The 21,398-nt window shown below is 28.1% G+C and overlaps 1 protein-coding gene across 1 annotated transcript in view; it reads right to left on the bottom strand.

The window, feature by feature from the left end:
- Nucleotides 1-18,705, bottom strand: part of LOC129963155 (CUB and sushi domain-containing protein 3-like) — a 68,283-nt gene extending 49,578 nt beyond the window's left edge. The window contains exon 1 of the mRNA XM_056077269.1: nucleotides 18,487-18,705. Within this exon, the coding sequence (XP_055933244.1) occupies nucleotides 18,487-18,574 (88 nt within the window). The 5' untranslated portion in view covers nucleotides 18,575-18,705. The remainder of the gene's footprint in view (nucleotides 1-18,486) is intronic.
- Nucleotides 18,706-21,398: the final 2,693 nt, after the last annotated feature.

Genomic DNA, 21,398 nt, shown 5'->3' with positions numbered 1-21,398 from the left:
ACTTAGCAAACAAAACCAATCGCAGTTACTTTTCTTGGCTGAAATAATGCGCATGTAAAAGAGCCCATTATTTAAAGATACACATCAGCCGTGCACAATAAATATTACGTTTTACTACCAAAAAGGTTAAAAGTTAGTTTGTAAAAGAGTGAAAACAGCAGTTTTCAAGGTGAACGCCTCGAGGAATATCAGCAGGAAGTCTAGATCTGTCGTTCACCGTTCTCGGATGCGCCCAACTTCGTAGTAAAAGGAGCTTACACCTAGCCTTGATAATCTAAATGAGACGCGTAATGTGAAACAACCCGTGTCTTCTCGATCACGAATGTAAATCTGAGCAGTGTAACCATGTGGTCAAAATGGGCTTCCGCACCAATGGTTGGATGGTGAGAAACTGAACGTTCTGAGTGATCTTCAGGAGGAGTTGCGTGTGCTAGCATTACAAGGGTTTCTTTCAAGATAATAACTCTCAGCAGGCGTGGGATGGAAAAAGGTTATAGGTACATGTTAGGACCAAGTTGGAACAGGAAGGGGCTCTGCTCATATTAAGGTTGGGTTTCCGTTAGAGAAAATATTCAGTTTATTTAGCACTTACGAAAAGAATTATGCGAATCTAAAAAAACTGCAGTGAAAAAAAATAACATCTAGAAAATAAAATATAAGATGTGTGGCAATGTAGCATTTCAAATATATTGCTGGTTAATGTCATCCTTTGACTATTATATATTACTAACAATGTAAAAATGAGTTTAACTTTTCAAAATTGCAAAATGATTCCATTGAATCTTCCACAAATGAATATTTTTGAAATGTAACGTCTTTATATGCTATTAGTTCCCTTTATATGATTATTCCTTCATCATTATTTAATATAAAAGTGAGTCGCGTGTAAAAGTATTTATCAAAATAATCATGTCATTTAACTGTAATTAATTAACACATTATGTGATGGCCCAAGAATAAAATGCAAATTCAGAAGAAAAAAAAACAACGTTATACTCAACAGGCGAATTATATATCATAAAAGCAACAGGTAAAAGTCAAAAAAGCAACAGGTAAACAGGTTTTTAAGTCGTATATTATATATTAAATTTCTTCAGCCTGGTTTTAAAACAAACTCTTAAGATAAGTTACAAATATTTCGTGACAGAAAACTGATATTTATACATTGGAAATAGATATTTATCAGAAACATTATTTTAGAAAAGGAATTCATTCTGCATATTTTAAAATTAATTAATAACTCAAGATACTCCGTTAGTTTTAGATAAAAAAGAATTTAAATTTCAAGTTTTTGCTAATCAGCGATAATCCTGAATGAAAGCCAAACTTCTTTTCAGCACAGATATTGACATAATACTATCTCAAAATAATAATAAACAATTGATAATCAATTTGATTATGCATAAAATGTATATTAATGTTTTTTGTGACTTTTGATGAATATAGTGAAATAGCTGATCATGAACAATTCAGAATTGACGAATTTAGCAATAAATATCCTTCTCAAGGCCTTAGAAAAGTTTAATAGAGCAAGAATAATCACCAACATTGCCTAAGCAAGGGTAATCTAACCATCTGATGCTATCTAACTATTAACATTCTAACATCATGCTATTTGGAGTTGATATATTCCATTTCACTCCAATCACAATTCAAATCGAAACATAATGTAGGACCTAAAACTTTTCGGTAGGTAACAATAATATTTAGACCCCAAATCCTGAACGTTTCCTTCATTTTATCAAATTCATCTTAAACGTTAGTGGAAGATAAAAATAAATGATAAATCCAAATGCATTTTCAACAAAACATAATGTTATTTATATGCAATACTCTAATAAAATAAGCTGAACTTATTCGTCCATAAAACTTCCAAAAATTATTATGACAGAATATGCTTTCGAAACCTAATAACAATTCTTGCTCTTTCGGTGCAAAACAAGAGTAAATAAATCCTAATTTTATTAAACAAAATACACTGATTGTTACCTTTTTGAAATTTCAGGAGATTGTCGCTTTTCAAGGATTCAATTAGTATATATGATAAAAGATTAAAACATTATATGTAAAAGATTCAATATTTAGAAATAATTCAAGAAAGAAAAATTTTCATAAATTATTCAAATTACTATTTCAAAAATATGTCAACTAACCTAAAAGACAAAGAAATGCGACGGTATGATTTTACCGTGACCTCAAGAATAACTTCGGTTCCTACAAAGTATTCTTACGAGATTACATGCTCCGAGTATTGTGCCGCGTTTAATGGCTTTTTTTTGTAGTTTACGTTTAAAAGAAATTTACAACCAATATACATGATTTTTATTAAAGTTACAGTGGGCAATACTCAGTTTTCTTATCTCTTTTTAAGATGTTTTAAAATATTTTATCTCATCCAAAAAAATTCATCAGATAAAGCTTTAAGGATTTCTTTCCGTGAAAGAAGGATTCTTTTATTATTAAGCATTCTTTACAACAATTTTTATATCTTATTGGACGTGTAGTTTACATAATTTTATTTGGTTATTTAAAAACTTATAAAATGTAACTACAAATAATAAAGTTGAAATTATTATAGACCATTTTCAACTTTGTATTGCAAACTGTCAATCAATAGTAACAAATTCTGAAATTTTCTGCTGGTGATAGGTTAATTGTAGCAGAAATTATGGAAGAAAATATAAGATCCGATGGTAATTATCTATTACCTAGTAAGAATGTAAGTATTAGAACAGACAACATCTATTACCTAGTAAGAATGTAAGTATTAATGCAAATCAATAAATCAGCATTATGAATATGAGCATTCAACAACTGTTCAGAATAGTTTAAAATTTCCCTATTTTCCCTTTTTATATATTTCTGATTTTTAAAATTTATCATTTATTGTAGTTTTCGTTGTAAAGTTATGTTTACAAATACACAGATATCGGCACAATACACATTCTGTAAGAATATTCGAGTGCAAATCATGGCTGCCTTTATTTACTTTTACAATTTGTCATAACACATCGTACGCTGTTTGCTTATTTAGGAATTCCACCAAATGATCATATTCGGCCTGGAATCATTTCATTTGACGAAATAATCACATGACAAACATTATTGCGTATGCCATCTAATGTAAATAATGTCGTCTTATGCTGTTCTATAACATCATGTCCACTTCATTCCTTCAGCTGCAAAATATATTCTTAAAATTAAATTAGCGAAACGCATTTTGAGCGAATCACGCAAGTATGAATTAACTCTATTAGTATAAGGCAATGCACTGCGTCATAAGTAGTGCCTCTTATATCTTCAAACACAAAGCATGGCATATTTTCGTATCGTAATGAAATGAATTGAATGACATCTCTCCAGATAATTTTCTTATTGAATAACAGAACAATACAGCCTGAAAGATAAGCCAGATGTTACTTTAAACTAATTTGGATACATTGGCCTGTCACTATAAAGTTGACGTCAATTATAGGAAGTATCTTGATAGTGAATTTTAAGAGCCTATCTTTTAATGCTGTCAAATTAGAAGAGTGAACACAGAACGAGAGTGCCGACTTTAGTAACACGAAGAAAAAAATTATCGGAATTCTTTTGTCTGTCTTATGAAAATGAATTTGGAAAACTGATAATGAAAATTAGCGATAAAGTACCTGGGAAACCAAGCTTAGCTCGGCAGTTTTTTTTTTTTTTTTTGTTTTTTTTTTTTGTAATATCATAATTTTTATTTTGGAGAAAATATTTAGATACGGTAAGGTTACTTGTACGACAAATTCGTAACGATTCGTTACTTGTACGATTAGTTAACATAATAATTGCATTGTTGCTATTGGGTATGAGCCGTATGTATTCACATTCTAATAATGTCATATAGCGCCATCTCACAAAATATTGAGGTACCGGTAAGTTATCATCCTATAACAACAATGTAACTATCACAAAAATTTACGAGATGGCGGTATATGACATTGCCAGCATGAGAGCAGATAAAAAATGGCTCTAATAGTTAGTTTTAAAAAGTGTGGGTGTTTTTGTGTGTGTGTGTGTGTGTAAAATCGCGTTTCTTCAGGAAAGACATATTAATAAACATAAAAAGCAAAACCTTATCTAAATATAAAATTTGATCCAAATCATTAGAGCCGTTTTCGAGGTACACGAAATAAATTTTTATATATACAAGAATTGCACGTTTTAAGTTATAAGATAGTAAAATTTTTATTTTAAAAATAATAATTCCCATCTTATTAATAAATAAATATGTTCACTAATCAAAAGCTTTGTATCTGAAGTCGCTTGTCTTAGTAAAAATCAATTTCTAATAGTGCGTTATCTATTCTGGTATTTTTCGCTAGACTTAAAGTAATAATAAAATAATTTAATGGCTCTTGCACCATACAAATCCAATAATAATATAAATAATAATATAAGATGAACTATGTAAAACAGGAAATTATTATTTTAATTTATTAAGAAAATTTCAAGAATGATTGGAATTTTAGGAATGGCTGGAATATCGAATTTTTTTCCCCACTTTCTCTTATTTTGTTTAGAACAGGAATAAAACTTAAAAATAAGAAAATTTAAAAAATTTTATAGACTTCATAAAATTTACACAAGAAGTCAAATTGTTATTAGAAAACTCGTGTTTACAAATGAAAATGTAGATTTTTCAAAATTATCACCAATGAAAACGCAGATGAAGATATTTTGAATATTTTAGTGCAACGAAAAAAATATGAATGCAATAAATCTAATAATTTAATCGAGAAGACTATAATAATCTGCACAAGAATCAATTTAGAAATCAAAATGTTGGAAAAAATTTTTGAATTGATGTAACAAAGCCTAAATTAATATTTAAATGCATACTTTTTGCCTCGTTATATAGATTAAAAAAATATGAAGCCGATTTTTAATGCGTATCTCATTTATAATTGGAATTATCTAAAATCAAACTAAAAACACATATTTTGTTTACATGAGTTTGTAAGAATTTTGAAATGAGATTGCAGTCACCTCTGGAATTCATTCAGATGAAAAAAAAAAAGAAAAAAGACCACTATGGAAGTCGTAACTTTTCTTACTGAAATCGACATCTGTTACTTTTTCATGTCTTTTGAAACTTCCATGTATGATGATATCTTTGTGGAAAACTATCCAAATTCAGTATTCATCCTCTATCCAATTTGAAAATTGATATCAGTAAAAATTAACGCAATTTACTATTTCACCGCTCTGTTTTATTTATGTAGTATTATCTATACCATATGCTGCAATTCAAATATCTTCTTGTCCCTGGTTCCAAATATGACAAGGTTTTTTTTTTAAGAAATCATAAAAACAACACCCTACTGTGTGAAACATTTAATTTGGCATTGTTCTTAAGAAGAAGAAAACTAGAGGTGGTGACTGGGCGACAATCTTCCGGCATTATGAAAAACTTTTCCGAGAATGCATTTCCGTTTAGGTGAAACATAATAAACAGTTATTTCCGGCCGTCAATGATATCGATATGAGATACATTAAGATGACCTTCGCTATTACTGCGACTCATCGTCTATAAGTAAGCAAGTTCCAGAAAAGGGAACAATAAAGACTTCTGTATCATCACCAACTAGCTTAATTGATTCTGTAGAAATTAAACGTAAAATGTATAAATTTCTTTCTTAGAACATGTATCATTCTTATAGAAAGGTATTCCAAATTGTACACCATGCTGCTCTTCCTTTTATCTATGGTAACATAAAGTCAGTTCACATATTTTTCAAATGTCTTATTTGTAATTAATTTTAATTAAATGATTGAGCGTCTTTATAAAACATCTTTCTAAAAAAATTGCTAAGAAGGGCATCATTTTTGGATATTTACTGTATTCGAACTTACTGAAAATGAAAAATATCTACCTAATTAAGAAAAGACAAAGCAGTTTCCATTGTATATATGTAGCACTACACTAAAAAAAACTAACTAACTTTTTTCATCCTGCACATGATTAAGATGAAGATGATTTGATACAATTTAGTTGTTGGTTTTGAAAATACTTTTAATTAATAATAATAATTTTCGCTACTTTTTTAAATGAAAAAACTGAATTCGCTTTTTTTTTAACCAAAATAATTCAGTTTAATTACCTTACAATTCTTGAAAGTATTTTGTTATGTATGCACTAGAGTTCACAATTCACAATCCTTAGTATCAAATCATCTAAAAAATGTTATTTACATTTTCTTTCTCTTTCTCAAAACGGAAGAGGCAATACAAATTGGTTTCATATTTCCCCTCCCATTATAACAAATATATCGATATCGACTATTGAACCGGAATTCTCGCATTATATTACATTAGAAACATTAAATTTCTGCCCCTTTAAAAAAAAAAAAAACGATAAGAAGTTTTCAGGAAAACAATAATTAAAACTCATTTTTAAAAAAGAATATTTTAATTCGTACTTTTTCAGAAGAGTTTATCAGGTAAAAACAAAACAGCACTAATAAATTTTCCTGAATTCAATACAAATTATTGAATAATTAAGATATTAGGCTGGTTTTCGAAATATATTTCCACATACATTTATGTATTTCTTGCTAAGGGAGTCCGAATCGATTATTGATTTAGTATTATTTGCAGTTAATGATCCTCTTCTGAAGAAATGACTGCTTGACAGAAAATCAAATATGTTCTGTTTATATCTTAATAGCCAGGTGCTTCTCATACTAGATATTTTATTCAGATGCTTTATCATATCGATAGAAGTAATTAAAATTACGATTTCAAATTCAACTATTGATACCACGGAAATTCAGTTTTAGAACCGTTTCATTGGACTTGTGAAATAATATTTAATGAAAACGGCAATTTTAATAAATTTAATGTCGCTTTATTTTTATAAATATATGTGAAAATACACAAATGATTTAAAACTCTAATTTTTTTCTTTCTTTGAGTTTAACTCACAAATGCAATAAAACATAGAGAAAGTTTTTGCGAAAGCTTCGGGATTGTTAAATAGTTACTTTTTATTCATTAAAAATTAAGTTTTCAAGTAAAGAAAAGATTATTTTATGCTTAATATTATTATTTCTATTAAATTAAAATATTTTTGTTATTTAATATTTAATTAAATCAGCTATTATGTTTTAAGAGCAATTTTATCTTACAAAAAATAATTACATCGATTTTTAAAAATCGTTTTATAGAATATGTGATTGTTTTTAGAAGCAAGAGATTTAAAACCGTTTGGTGTTAAAGATATCTTCAATTTATTCTCTGCTACTAATAAAGAACAATGTATTATTACAATGTAATATACAAATTCTTCGATTTAGATTTAATTAATTTTTAAAGATATTTTTAATTGCAGTTTATAACAGTATTTTCACAGCTGTGAATAAAATCCAGATAGTTTTAATTGTTGCCAATAATATTTCATCCTAATTTCACCTTAAAGTTTATTGGATAATTTTCTGATATATTAAGTAAATCATTAAATTTATTCTGCTGTATATGGAATACTTCGATGCTGTATGATACTTCTTTTTGCCTTTTTACTTTTTAGGAACGTGTTTTAATTTTTCAATTACGGTCTTTAGAGATTACATAATTAATTTAGAGCAGGTATTTTTTATTTTCAGAGAACAAAACATAAAAATTATAAAAATACTGAGGTCAAATTTTTTTATGCTTATAGTTTTCTATATGTAATTCGTATTAACAAAAGTAAATATTAATTACAAATTTCTAAATGCTGCAGTCAATGGAAACTAAAAAAAAAAAAAGAAAGAAAGAAAACATCCGTTTTTTTCTTATCATTAAATCAGAAACACGTGGTAATAAGTATTTTCAAGAAACTATTTAACAAGCACTTTTCATAAATGAAACTCCTGAAAAGAAATAAAAAAGGTAGAAAAATGGAAAAATGTTAATTATTTTATTTCCTTTGAGGTTTCTGATCTTACGATCTCTCTCATTTAAAACTGAGAGAAAAATCGATCAACACTGGCTGTACAGTTGCCAAGCACACTTTGCCCCATTTAAGCCGACTCTTTAACCCCGCAGGTGGAAATAATTATCAATCAACCCCATCTACGCACTTCACTTCCAATTTTAAGTAAGAAAAGATCTTTGTATTTAATCCTTGCTCAGCGAAAGGGATGGAAATAAAAGGAAAGTTGCGGAGACATGCAATTCTATCCACTCTTCACGTGTGATTTCTCTCGTCTTTGAATAATTATTTCAGGAACAATAGAATACGTTTATGCTTATGTGATAAATGTCAAATGTTCCGTGTTATTATTAGAATTTGCTGCCCATCCTGAAGGATGGATAGTGGAAAACAAAGAAAAGTTAGAAGTTTGTCATACGGCACTCATGTTTTGTAAAATTACAATTCTGATTGAAAAGTTTACATTTTTTATTAAATTTCAAATAGTTATGTTTGTTTAAAATTCTATTTTAAGTTTACAGAACTCTGGGTTGGACTTTTTGGATGAAGGTGATATCCATCGGTAAGTTTCGACACACATTAGAGGTAGGAGTGTTTCCCAATTTAATTAAATGCATAACAATACCGTAAACATGGTGGTATTTGATGAAACCTTTGCTTTTAAAGAAATAATTAAAAAGCTATATATTTTAAGTGAAATATATTTTGGTTTGTAAAATAATTTTAAAATTATTCTGAATATCACAAAAATTTTGAAACTTAAAAAAATTTCAAATTTTTTTTAAATATAAATATAATTAGCAGTTAATGAGTTTATTAATTATGAGTTATTTAGAGTAAGCGTTTATATGATAAATGAAATCATGAAAAGCTTGCACCGTAAAGTGAAATTACATAGGGATAGCACTAAGCACTATTGCCAGACAACATGACCTCATAAAGATCACATAATCACCCTTTGATACTTTGAACTATCTAATTCAATTTCGATTTTTCAGTATTTTTAAAGTTCCTGCATGTTATTTGTGTTCGTCAATAAATACTGATCTTATCATGGCACTGCTTGTTTATTAATTCTTATGTATTATTTTCATACTATTAGCATCTTTCCAGTTTTATTATCACGCGTTTTCCAATATTAATTTTTCGAATTTATCGAGAAAACAAATGTATGTACATCAATTTTAAATATTTGTTGTTGTCGCTACAATAAATGATTAAAATCCTTTCCATTGTTTTTTCTTTATTCTTAAATTCTTCAAGAATTTAAGAATAAAGACATTTCATAGACATAAATAAAGACATTTCATAGAATACTCGAAATTCATTATCTTCAAAAACAGTTTCTGCTATCTGAATTTCAATTTAGTTACTCGAAATGAATTGGTAAGCAACAATTCCAACACATAGTATGTTATGATGTGTTTATTTATTCTTATAAAATATTATCTTTTTAAAAGTAAATTATAAATTTCTATTAAAATGCTCTTAAAATTATTTACTTTATGAAGAAAGAAAAAAGCTATTTTATTTTCTTATGCTAATACCTTCTTTCGTCTATTCTTTTCAAAATCTATATTTATAATAAAGCTCAATGTGTGTGTGTTGGCGCTCTACAGGCCAGACCGTTCGACGTACAACTACCAAATATAGCACATGCATTCCTTGGAGGTCGAGAATGTGCTCCTGGGGTCCCTTTTTTGAATTTTTAGTTAGAATTTTAATTATTAATTAAAAACTAACTTTCCCGCCAAAAAATCTTTTCATTTTTCCATCGCCAAATCTGCATAGCGTTACCATAATTGGCGTTGAAAATTCAAGCATGCGCATTGTGTTCTGATTGTTGACAACTATTTTCAACGGATACGGGCTTGGTTTTGAAGGCTTAACATGTTTCCTATAGATTATTTCAAACGATTCTGTTTATTTTCTTAGTGTTTCATGCATTTAAAACTAAACATTGTTAATTAACCAATCTGTTCATGATGAATCTGAGGGAATTTAGTTGAAAACTTCTTGAGATATTACATAAATCAAGAAAGAAATTCTTTAGTGCCCATAAGGTTTAAATATTTAGCAATTCTGTTTTCAGTCCTCATATTTAAAAAAATGCTTCGTTTCATTAAAAAAAAATATTCTTATATCAATTGCACTTTAACCATTTTTCCACTTTAATTTAAAGCATAAATTCTACGGGAACTAATAAAAAATTAAAGAGATGCATATTACGTTACGGCTCAAGACCTTTATAATATTATTAATGAATTATATGACTATCAAAATTTGAAGCTTTAAAATACTTTGATGTAGAAACTATTAAAATAGGAGTTACATAAAATATTTAATTATTAAAATTTTAATGAGCATTAAGATTGGCGAACCGGCTGGTCACCAAAGGCGATTAGTAAAAAAATAATTCACTTTTCTTATTGCCATTTTCTCTTAAATAAACTTTAGCTACGAACCGGAGAGGAAATAAATCTGACAAGCCTGTTTATCCAAATTTATCTGTTTATCAAAAAGCCTGTTTATTTATTTATTTTTTTTTCAAAAACAAAAAAGGTCTAAAAAAATCATTGGAAAAAGAAACATTTCTAATATAAATCATTTTTACTCTGATAAAAAAAATTACAAAATCAAAATAATTAGATCGAAGAAAAACAAACATTGCCAAGCGAATAAATAAATGAAGCAATTGAAAAAAAAAAAAAAATGATTTTCTTAAATTCTCAACCTGCCTTCACTTCCTTCCGATTGAAAAAAGTATAAAAATCATCCTACCATTCCCTATCATTTATCAAATCCGCCTTCATTTTCTTCATATGGATTCTTTCCCATGAGATTTGAAATGATCGAAAACAACTGTCCAAAAATAACTGAAACGGGCGATCTTTTAATAGCTGCAGTCATCGAAATGAATCAGACCCCTCGCTACCACAAGGTAATCCAGATGAAAACAAGAGATACCAATCGATTTTTTTCGATCTGTCCCTCTCCCCTTTTCTCTTCTTAAAGAGCTAGTAGCATTTGACCGATTTTCTCCAGGTACATTTATGTCAGCACTACGAGAAGAGGGTTCAACCGTCGCATAGGCAATTTTCTAAAGAAAGGAGCTGACATATATATCTTGAGATGTTGAGGATCACCTGGGAGAAAGTTCTTTCAGAACGGTCTATTGTAAAGTTCTAAGAACATAGACAGGGAAGGGAGCTTTGGGGAGACTTTTTTTTTCTTTTTCTATTCTTTTCTATTACCAAGCTCATAGTGGGAGAGTAAAAGTGCATAGTACGTATAAATGAAACAAACAAACAAAAGGGAATAAATACATTGCATAAAAAATTATTTTTGGGCTAAACACAATAGATGGATCGTTATTTTTAGATCCAACCATATCCAGCGGTTTTTAACTCTTAATATGAAAGGTAAATTCAACCGATGCAGTAGAATCTTTTTTAACCTGAAGAAACAGTGCCTCACCGATGCAAGAAGAGAAATTTTTTGGATTTAATGTATGTTTCTAGAGGTTACTAGTTCGTGTTTAATGATGCCATGTGCAGAAATTACAGCATGTGAAGTTCAAATGATAATTTTTTCGATGTGTCGGTTACAATTAAATAAGTACGATCGAAAATGGCACAAATTATTTAAAAATAAAATACATGCATGCGATATTATATTTCAAAAATGTAGATTAAATAACTTAAAATTATTATACATATTGTTATATATAAATTACGCATTTCTTAGCATGATGACACATATTTCGAATATGTGCTGGCTTACAGGATTCTCGCCAGAGTTTAAAAATTTTCTTATACAATATGAAGATGCAGAATATTTGTGCTAATATAAAAGAATATTGCTTGGACATATTCTATGAAAATGAACATTTCTTTCCGTTCGCTTACTTCTATGCAATTATCTTGATCTGTGTGTAATATTCAGCCTCATCCTGTCCCTTTGCCTTTTCATCGGAATAAATTTTATTACTTCATCCTGATCATGCATGATGTATGATGGAAACAGAAATTTTACATCCTCTAAGTAAGCATATCCTTCTCATAAACCCATTGCATAAGAATTTATTTATTTTTATATCTTAGAGTTAAGTTTAGGATTAAATTCATATCACCACAAGTGCCATCGTTTTAATATTACAGGTTATTTGAGTACCAATTACTAATATTATCTTTCGATTTGGACTCACATTCTCAAACAGATATAAATTTTGCCTATAACATCAACTAAATAAAAAAAACTATTAATTACCTTAGCTTACTTAATTCCTTTTTCTTTAATTAGTCATAAATGATATTATTACGAATTTATTTTTTTCTCATGTCTTAATAATTTCCTTAATAATATTACATTTTAGATGAGTCAGAAAATTCCTTGAATGGACTTGCGCACAATATTTACGAAATATTAATCTTTGGCGTGAATTAGCATTATTACTGAATCTATCTTGCGATGCTTGTCGAGTTTTTTAGCTATTAATTCCGGCATAAAGTTAATAGCATCCAAAAATCGAATTCGTGTTTTGAAAGAGTTTTTTCCAATCGATTGAAACCAAAATTTGATACTGAATTACAAAGGTGGTCACAAAATCATATTCCAAATTTGATATATTTAAGTTATTTTGCACTTACATGCTTCTGAAGGTACAGATTGACAGACGGTCAATTCCTTGATAAATCTGATTCCAAATTTGATATGGATATAAAGTTTAGATGCTAAATCTGCGCACTCCATTTAATCATCGAGCTCTCTTCCATTCTAGAATTATCGTGTTAACTTATATCCGAAAGCCGGACAGACAGATTTCTTCAGAATGGATTATGCTCAAAATTTGACAGAAATCATCCATTTTGTATGAAGATCATGTACCAAATTTCATCCGTCTAGCTCAAAGCATTTTTAAGTTATTTTTTTTTATCTCGGATAGGCTTGGAAACATAATAAAAAAATGTGTTTTTCAAACTCACGGAGGTCTAAAACGCGGAGATTCGTCAAAATCGATATTTTCACAAATTTTTCGATGATCGAAAAAATTTGGAATATTGCAACACATTCTCTATCCTTCATATACGACAAAATAAAAAAAAAGTATCTTCTCATATCAGAAATTCCTCAGTGTGATACCGCGCTAACAAATGATTTTTGAAATCGCATTTCTCTCTATCTCTTTGGATTCCGGCATTGGATGGAGAGGAGTATTATGGTTGCTAAATGCACTGACTATTCTCTTAAATTTAAGTTGAATCTAAATAAAATGTAAAACTTATAAATAGTTAGTACAAAATCCATAAATAATTTATTTGAAATCCAACCTAAACAACAAAAATTCCTTGAATGTCATTCATTAATATACAATGGTGCATCAAGAACGTTTTATTTGAAAGATTTCGTGACAATTAATTAATTAATTTTTTATAAGTAAAAAAATCGAAAAGATTATTTTATCTTAAGTGTTCTCATACATATTTAATGAAATATATCTTAAATCAATTATTTATTTGCTTCTTGGAGGGGAACCTACAATATTTAATTAAACTTTGTATTTGTTAGCATGTATTACATTTTGTAGAAAAAATATCATTTGGTTGTTTTTAAATATCGTTTGGTGCAACTGCTATTCACATTTTAATTAAAAATAAAACTAGGAAAAAAGAAATTAAGAAAAAAAATTTAAAAAACCAAGATTTTTTTTTCAAAAAAATCTATTTTAAAAACTTGAATACCCCATTATAATAATAATTTTAAAAAAAGTCCTTAACAAATATTCTAAGAATTAAATGTTACCCGTTTTTATGAACAAAGATGAACATGAATTTGTATATAAAAAATATATTCATCTTGATATGGTAGGGTGAAAATATATGGACCGTATACCAAGTTTTGAAGGGGGAGGGCGATTTTAAAGGCTTTTTATTTTCCCTTCTGTGGCCTCCAGAGTGGGAGCATAACGCATCAGCTGCTGCTGAAAGCTGAATAGGTACAGAAGGATCTGGAGAAAAGCTCCACTGGAAAACGTTCATGTAAATAGGACAATGAATAACGGTCTCTCTTTCTCTCGGGTAAGGGATTTGACGGCGAGATCATGCTCAGTGACGTAAATCTCTGTAACTAAAGCGTTGACAATGTTATGCCATTGCTTCAAGACACGGAAAGAAAGAAAAGAAGGGAGGAAAAGGATTTTTAAGCGGAGAAATTTTCTTTATTTCACAATTCAGCTTTTCTATTTCATTTTTTAAAGCAGCAATATATAGTAACAATAAATAAGCAAATCATGACAATTATAAAATCACGGCAGTAATGCGATTTAATATATAGAATTTTTCAGGAGACAAAGTGGAACTTAGCTCCAAAAGACGTATTGGGATGTTTTTCATATACAATTATTCATTTCTTAAAGCATATTTACATTTAGATATTATTATTTTATAATTCAGATGTCTGAGATATGGATGTAATAAATGCTCTTGACCACCTAATGATGTTAAGGGAAACTATTTATTTTTCTGCGATTTTCGAGTGTTTTTTTAAAATATATTCTAAAATGTGCGAGGAACTTCGAATGCATTCTGCATCATACAGGAAATAAATAAAGAAAATATCATAGCATAGCGAAAGCAGCAAGATGTTAAGTTTTAAATGCCACATTTATTTATTTTCATGAAACCTCACTATGGCCTGAAGATGTAAGGAGTTATTTAAAACCAAAAAATTAGTAAATTTTGATTTAATGTTCCTATAGTTACTAATGTATTTCAACACAATAAAAACAAGGTATAATTATAAATAGAAAATTATTCAATACCATAAATTTTCAGTTTTTTTTTTTTTTTTTTTTTTTTTGTGGAATGCACGAAATCAGTATTTAAATAATATATTGTTCCAAGGCACAACTGAGAAAATATAAGTGAACTATAGTTGATTTCTATATTTACTGAAAACTCTATGTCATATTTTTTTTAACAAATTAATGAAAATTTTGCCTAATTACCATTCAGGCATTTTCACGTTACGAAATTCAAGACTATAATGTACATAAAAACTGTTTGGCATCTTTTTTACATCACTTTTCCTCTTCAAAAAGCAGTTGACGCAATAATAATATTTACTGCAGGAAAAAAACTATAAAATAGGAGAATAGTTTCACGAAATATTAAACAAAAATTCTCCAAAATGATGATATATCTAACTACAATAATTAATGCATTGTCTTAACAAAGAAAATCTCACTCATGAGAAAAATTTTAAGATAGAATTTTTTCATCCGTAGTTGAGCCATACATCTGCAAGAAACTGAAACTAAATTAATAATTTGTATACAGCTTCATAACCTTCAAAAAGCTTTTTTATGCAGAACAAATAATTAAAAATGAAAAGAATAATCAGTAAAATCTGCATTAAGATTTAAAGAAAGGAATCATCTTCAACCTAGCGAAAAATTCTTCGACCGGAAACGAGAAATTCCCATTCAACAACGGCGGTTTTAAAAAAGATGAATAGCTCATTCGCCTTTGATCTTGGATTAAATTTTAAAATTCTTCAATTTTTTTCAGGTGGTCTTCAAAAGGGGGGGGGGGAGTTGTGCGATAATTAATTTTTGTTTTATACTAAAAGCTTAAGTTAAACAGCTAAAATTGCAATTTAAATTTCTTACTTCTTACGTTATTCAGAGAGAAAAGCAATTTCTGATTAGAATTTTTCTCTTAGAAATTTTTATATTATTTAATTCTTTAAATGGAAAACAGTATTCTGGAAGAATAATTTGTAAATCGTGTAGTATTTTCTTAAAGTGAAATATTTTTGAATAGAAGGCTTCACAATTTGAATAGATTTCTGGTACATAATAAAATTTAAAAAAAAAAGTTATTCTAATATTCACTTGCAGTGATATTCAAATGATATTTCTATGCGAAAGCGATTCGATTATTATTTCTAGATAAAGAATTGCTTATTGCAGAAATATTCTGCATACAATATAAAGAATTCACTCATAAATAAAAGTTACGAATTGTTCCACGTGCAAGATAAAGGAAATTAATGCAAGTTTGAAAGCCGCTTTCTTCAAAGGAATTTTCTCGCCTTTTGAATTCATTAAATTGTTATCTCTGTCACTGAAAATGAAAAAATATTCCACACTCGGAACAACTAACTGTAGTCGTATTTGGCGGAATACATCAAACACGAGGACACTACTGCATTTTAGAATATCTTTTGAAAATCATGCATCTGATGTTTCATTATCACTCTTTCATGAAACTAGTTTCAATCCATATTTACAATTGAACGTAAAACATGAAGATAGAAGTTTGATTCTTATTTGCAAATAAAATTCACAAATATTTTACTAGATCATGAAGGATAACCACACAGGTCCTTGTTTGACTATTAACATGAATTCAAGAGGAAAATTCCCATACGATTTTTTAAATATGCATTTCGAAAACCAAAGCATTATTAGTAGCTTTTGTATAATTTTCCTCTCATAATAAAAAAAAATGAAAATTTCTAAGATAACTGAAGCTTTTTTTTTTCGAATTAGAAAACCAGTTCGAAATATATAAAATAAATACAATAAAAATTACTAAATTTCGAACCACCAATTTAATAATAGTCTCCATAGAAGAATTCATTCCAGTGGACTACCATTAAAAATGTTATTATACTTCGAAAATATGTTAAAATTTTCCTTATTAGTTCAAATTAAACTTTTATTCCATATGTTAGTAATAATTTAATCTTATAAGTAAAATATTTCGGAAGCATTCGAAAGTTCAATAAACACCTGCATAACATATTCAAAATTTATTATCGAAAATTTTAAAAATTGTCAAAAATTAAAAGGAATAAAAGAAGATTCGGACAGTTTATTTATCAGACATGTTCTAAGCAGGAAAGTATGGGCTAGTCGGATATTATAGAAAATTTTTTAACTCATCAACCGATGAAGAATTTATATAATACCTACGTGCAGAGCTATAAATGAATTTGTAATGGCTTTTTTTTCTGTCTAAAGCGAATGCCAGAAATCCATTTTCATCAAAATTTATGCACTGAACATATGTTTTTCATAACATGAATAATTTTAAGCTAAGAATTATGAATTATCTCTGTTCGATAAATGCTACGTTTTTTTTTAACATCTGTCACTCAATGGAACTGAACAATAAATGAATTAAAAAAATATGAGCTTCTGACACAACGTACATTACTACGAGGTTCTAATGGTGAACAATTACTTTACAAACAATAGTTCAAATAGATTTTACTCAAACATCAGTGGCACTGTTAAAATAATTTATTTCAGTAAACAGACAATTCGCACATGGTCGAAACTGTTATTGAATTTGTTTTGGCAGTTACATAAACAAGTAGTTCAGGGAAAAAAGTAGCGTTCATAAATTTTTAGTATTTTTATCAGCACACTGTAGATAGAAAATAAAAGGACTTTTTTGCCAGCTTTGAATTTAAAATTAATTTTAGATAATGCATTTATATTTTTCATGCAATACTGAATAATTTATTAATTTAATGACCATATGTTTTAAAAGTGGCATGCTTTTATTGCTTTCACATACAAATTTCCATAATAGACGATTTACCGAACTATATAATATATGATTATAATGCGATTATTAAAACCACACAATATTATCATGTAATTCATGCCAATTTTCGTACCATATGATGAGATTTGTTCTGACAATTTAAACACGATCGAATTAATATTTTTTACTAATTCTGAAATAAATTAACTTATAAAATAGAAATTATAAAATTCTAAATATAGTTGGGTTTTTTTTTTAGATTTTTTGTATATTGTTTCAGAAGTCCCCCCTCCCCACTTCTATCTGCAAAATCAGAACTTCAAAACGATAACATACAAACAAATTCAAACTTGAAATAAGGTAACTATAGAAAGCACATATTTTAAAAAACCACGTAAAACAATCAATCAAAATGAAATCGTTTGTTAATATCTGTTCAAATATAACTGAATATTTTAAAATCATCTTGAATAAAAAAAAAACTCGAAATAAAATCGATTGCAGTAGTTAAAAGAGTATTACATTCTTATTTCAATTAAATATTTTGCACGTCCATTTTAGGAATAATTATGAGATAAGTAGTAATCAAAGAATTCATAATATACCTTCTAAGAATACATTGCTTTTAATTTTACTAAGAATAGATTATTTTAGAAATTATATGTATACATAAATACTATATAAAAATCTGTTTTATTTCTTTCTTAAATTTTGTTTCTTACACAGATGTTACACAATACCTTACTCCAAGCATTCTATTTCATCTCATTTGTTTATACTGCAAGTAAAACTTAACAAGATATTTTCAATATTAGCCTACAACACAAAATGAATCGATATAAGTAATTCAATATGGCAAATAATAAAAGAAGAATTCTTAATTTTATGCAATATAATTTTAAAAATAGCATTCGGATGAATCTCAGCTTAAATGAGATTCCAAATTATTGATCTGATAGAAACAAAACAGAAAAAGCAACTTACCTTTGCAGTATGCAAAAGGCTGTAAATAAAGAAAAGCACCGAAAAAGAGCACCAAGATGAAAGAAAAAGATAATCTTCCTCTACCCATGACTACAACCGCATGATGCTGTAGAATTCTCTTCACGCAATCTCATGTTGACTCAGTGTATAACCCTCTCATAGTCCTTTTCACCATCAGCAACAACTCAGTAGTCCGCGGGAAAGAAGATTCTGCACAGATCCGGGCACTTGCTCTTATTGGCTGGATTGCCAAGATTGATTTTTAGCAATAGTAACACATGCTGCCATCTAACGTGCACAAAAGAAACAAATTGTTTCTCATATTGTAAATGATAGTTATTTCGGGAATATCAATAGTCATTTGCCTTTGAATTTGATTAAAAATTACAAATTAAACACAAATTGAGGCAAAAAAACTAATTAAAAATATTATAAAACTAATTTAGAATTTAAATTAAAAATAATTCTTATACATTCTTTTTTATCAAATTTATTTCCGGCGACAGTTTGTACATGTGTGTATGTGGATATATTGTATTTAATATTACATTGCGCACTGATGCCATTTGGCTTAACTTAAATTACATATTTACAAATTTCTTTTCTAAGGATTTAATTATAATTAATTTTTAAATTTTTACTTGGTGTAGAGCAAATACTTAACCAATGTGCTTTTAATTTTTTTTTTTAATTTCATTTTTGATATTAAGTGTTTGTGATAGTTAATTTTTCTTGTTACTAACTATGGTAATATCTATTAGACATAATAAAAGATTTTCTTCTTAATTAAGTTGATTTTTAGTTCATCAATTTAGGGCTTATTAATTCTGTGTTAATGTGAAATCCACACATGCTGTAACACAAAAATAGTTGCCTTCGGAATCCGAAAAAAAAAAAAAAAAAAAAATCGGAAATTCTTTTTCTTGGATTCTATAATCATGTAGGAATCTATAATAAAAAAAAATCCTCTGGTAATAAAAGAAGATCAATTAATCATTGTTATTTTTATTATTATCTGACTTATTTGACATGGGATGACTTATACGTTTTTCTTTGCATTTCCTGAAGATTGAAAGTATCCAAAGGGATTAATTCGATTATTAAGATATTGTGTACAAAATTAAATAAATGTTATTTTATTTATGCACTGAAAAACACTAAGAGTGCAACATTTCTTTGCACCTTGTTTCAGTACAGAAATGAGAATAAACGTTTTCTTTCAAAATGGACTTTTTCCATAACATTAATTATAAAAAGAGCATTATTATATTACTAAATATTTTTAAGTTGCTGAGCTGTTTAACGCTAGCAATATAGATTTTTCATGGTAACTGAAAAAGAATTTAGGTTAGAGAATATAGTTGGGAGATAAATTTGTATTTTCTCATTAGAATCTCGTTAAAAAAAAAAAAATTTATAAAGTTGCTTAATGAAGAGGCAGAGCTGGATTATTAAATATGTAGAGTAAACAATCGCCAAGAAGGGGCAATTGCTTACTAGTTTTTTTAGCAGTATTTTGAAAGTTATTTAACGTTATTGTGCTTTCATTTAATTATAAAAACAATGCAATCAAACTTATTCAAATGAAAATCAAGTATTGATGAAATAAATTTTAGAATATTATTCCAATAACATTCTTAATTAATTACCATTTGAAAGCTATGTATTCATTATTTTCTGACTTTAAGTAAATGAGATGCTTTGTTATTTTAAAAAATGCCCTATCTTATTATTAAATGTTATTTAGATGGTTTTAGTATTTTTGTGTAATTTTTTTTTTTTTTTACTATTTTGTTTAATATTACTTTTTAGTTTCAACTGTACATTTCTTTAAACGCAGTATACTGAAACCAATTTATTGGAAAGCTATCTGCAATTAAGCATTTTTACATTTCAAAATTTGTTACTTAAAAAATATATAAAAATTAAATAAAAATTGATAAAAAAAATTGGGGTTTGACAGTTTGTAGGACAAAAGATGCCCTGAGATTTGCATTGCTAAAGGATACCTAGACTGCTTCGTCTGGAACTTTGAAGAGGTTAACTGTCTTCATTGAATCACTTTTCTGTATCGATCAAATATCCAATTTTATGATTGCTTTAAAGATTATCTTAAGTCCGAATGAAAAATAAATTATCTGAACTAAAAAGTTTTTAGAGGCTCAATTTTTTAAGTGCTTTTTTTTTATTATTTATTCTCTTACCTTTTCATATCACTTAAGATTCAATTGAACCTTGTATTATTCTAAGCTGTAATATAACATTTTTACCCTCGTGCTAGATCAAAATTGGACTCTAAAATCAAATCTGCGTGGAATATTTAATGTTTTTGACCAGATAACAAGCGGATTGCTTTACGACATATTAATACGGATACTTTATTGCATCGAATGATTTACACATAACTTGAATAATTTCTCTCGGTAAACTGGAAGGGAAAGGTAGATTCCTTTTCACCTACCTTACTATTTTCAAATTTCTTTTAATTTTTACATAAAAACAAATGGAATGGTCTTCCTGAAATATTCTCGGATACCATCCAATCAATTTTCTCCCGTATTCCCGAATAAAATTATGGACCTTGGAGAAGGTTACGAATACCTCGAATGACGTTGGCGAGCGCCATGAAAAATACTTACAAATTATAGATCTTGTTATAGTTACAAAATACAGATCTTTGGCATGAGTATAGCAATTTTACTGAATCTATTCTGAGAATACGGGTCTTGGACGTGTTTTCGCAGATCAATTCACACCAATATTTGACACGAATTACAATTGTAGCTAAAAACTACTTAACGAATTTTATTTATTTAAGACATTGAGTTTACGAATTATAGTGTTTACATGTATGAGAATGTACGAACCGAAAGATGGTCAAACGGTTGGCATATTTGGTTCAAAATTTGATA

Source organism: Argiope bruennichi, chromosome 3 (genome assembly GCF_947563725.1).
Source record: "Argiope bruennichi chromosome 3, qqArgBrue1.1, whole genome shotgun sequence".
Classification (NCBI taxonomy): Eukaryota; Metazoa; Arthropoda; class Arachnida; order Araneae; family Araneidae; genus Argiope; species Argiope bruennichi.
The sequence above is the reverse complement of the archived record's forward strand: the minus strand, read 5'-3'. Positions and strand labels throughout refer to the sequence as shown.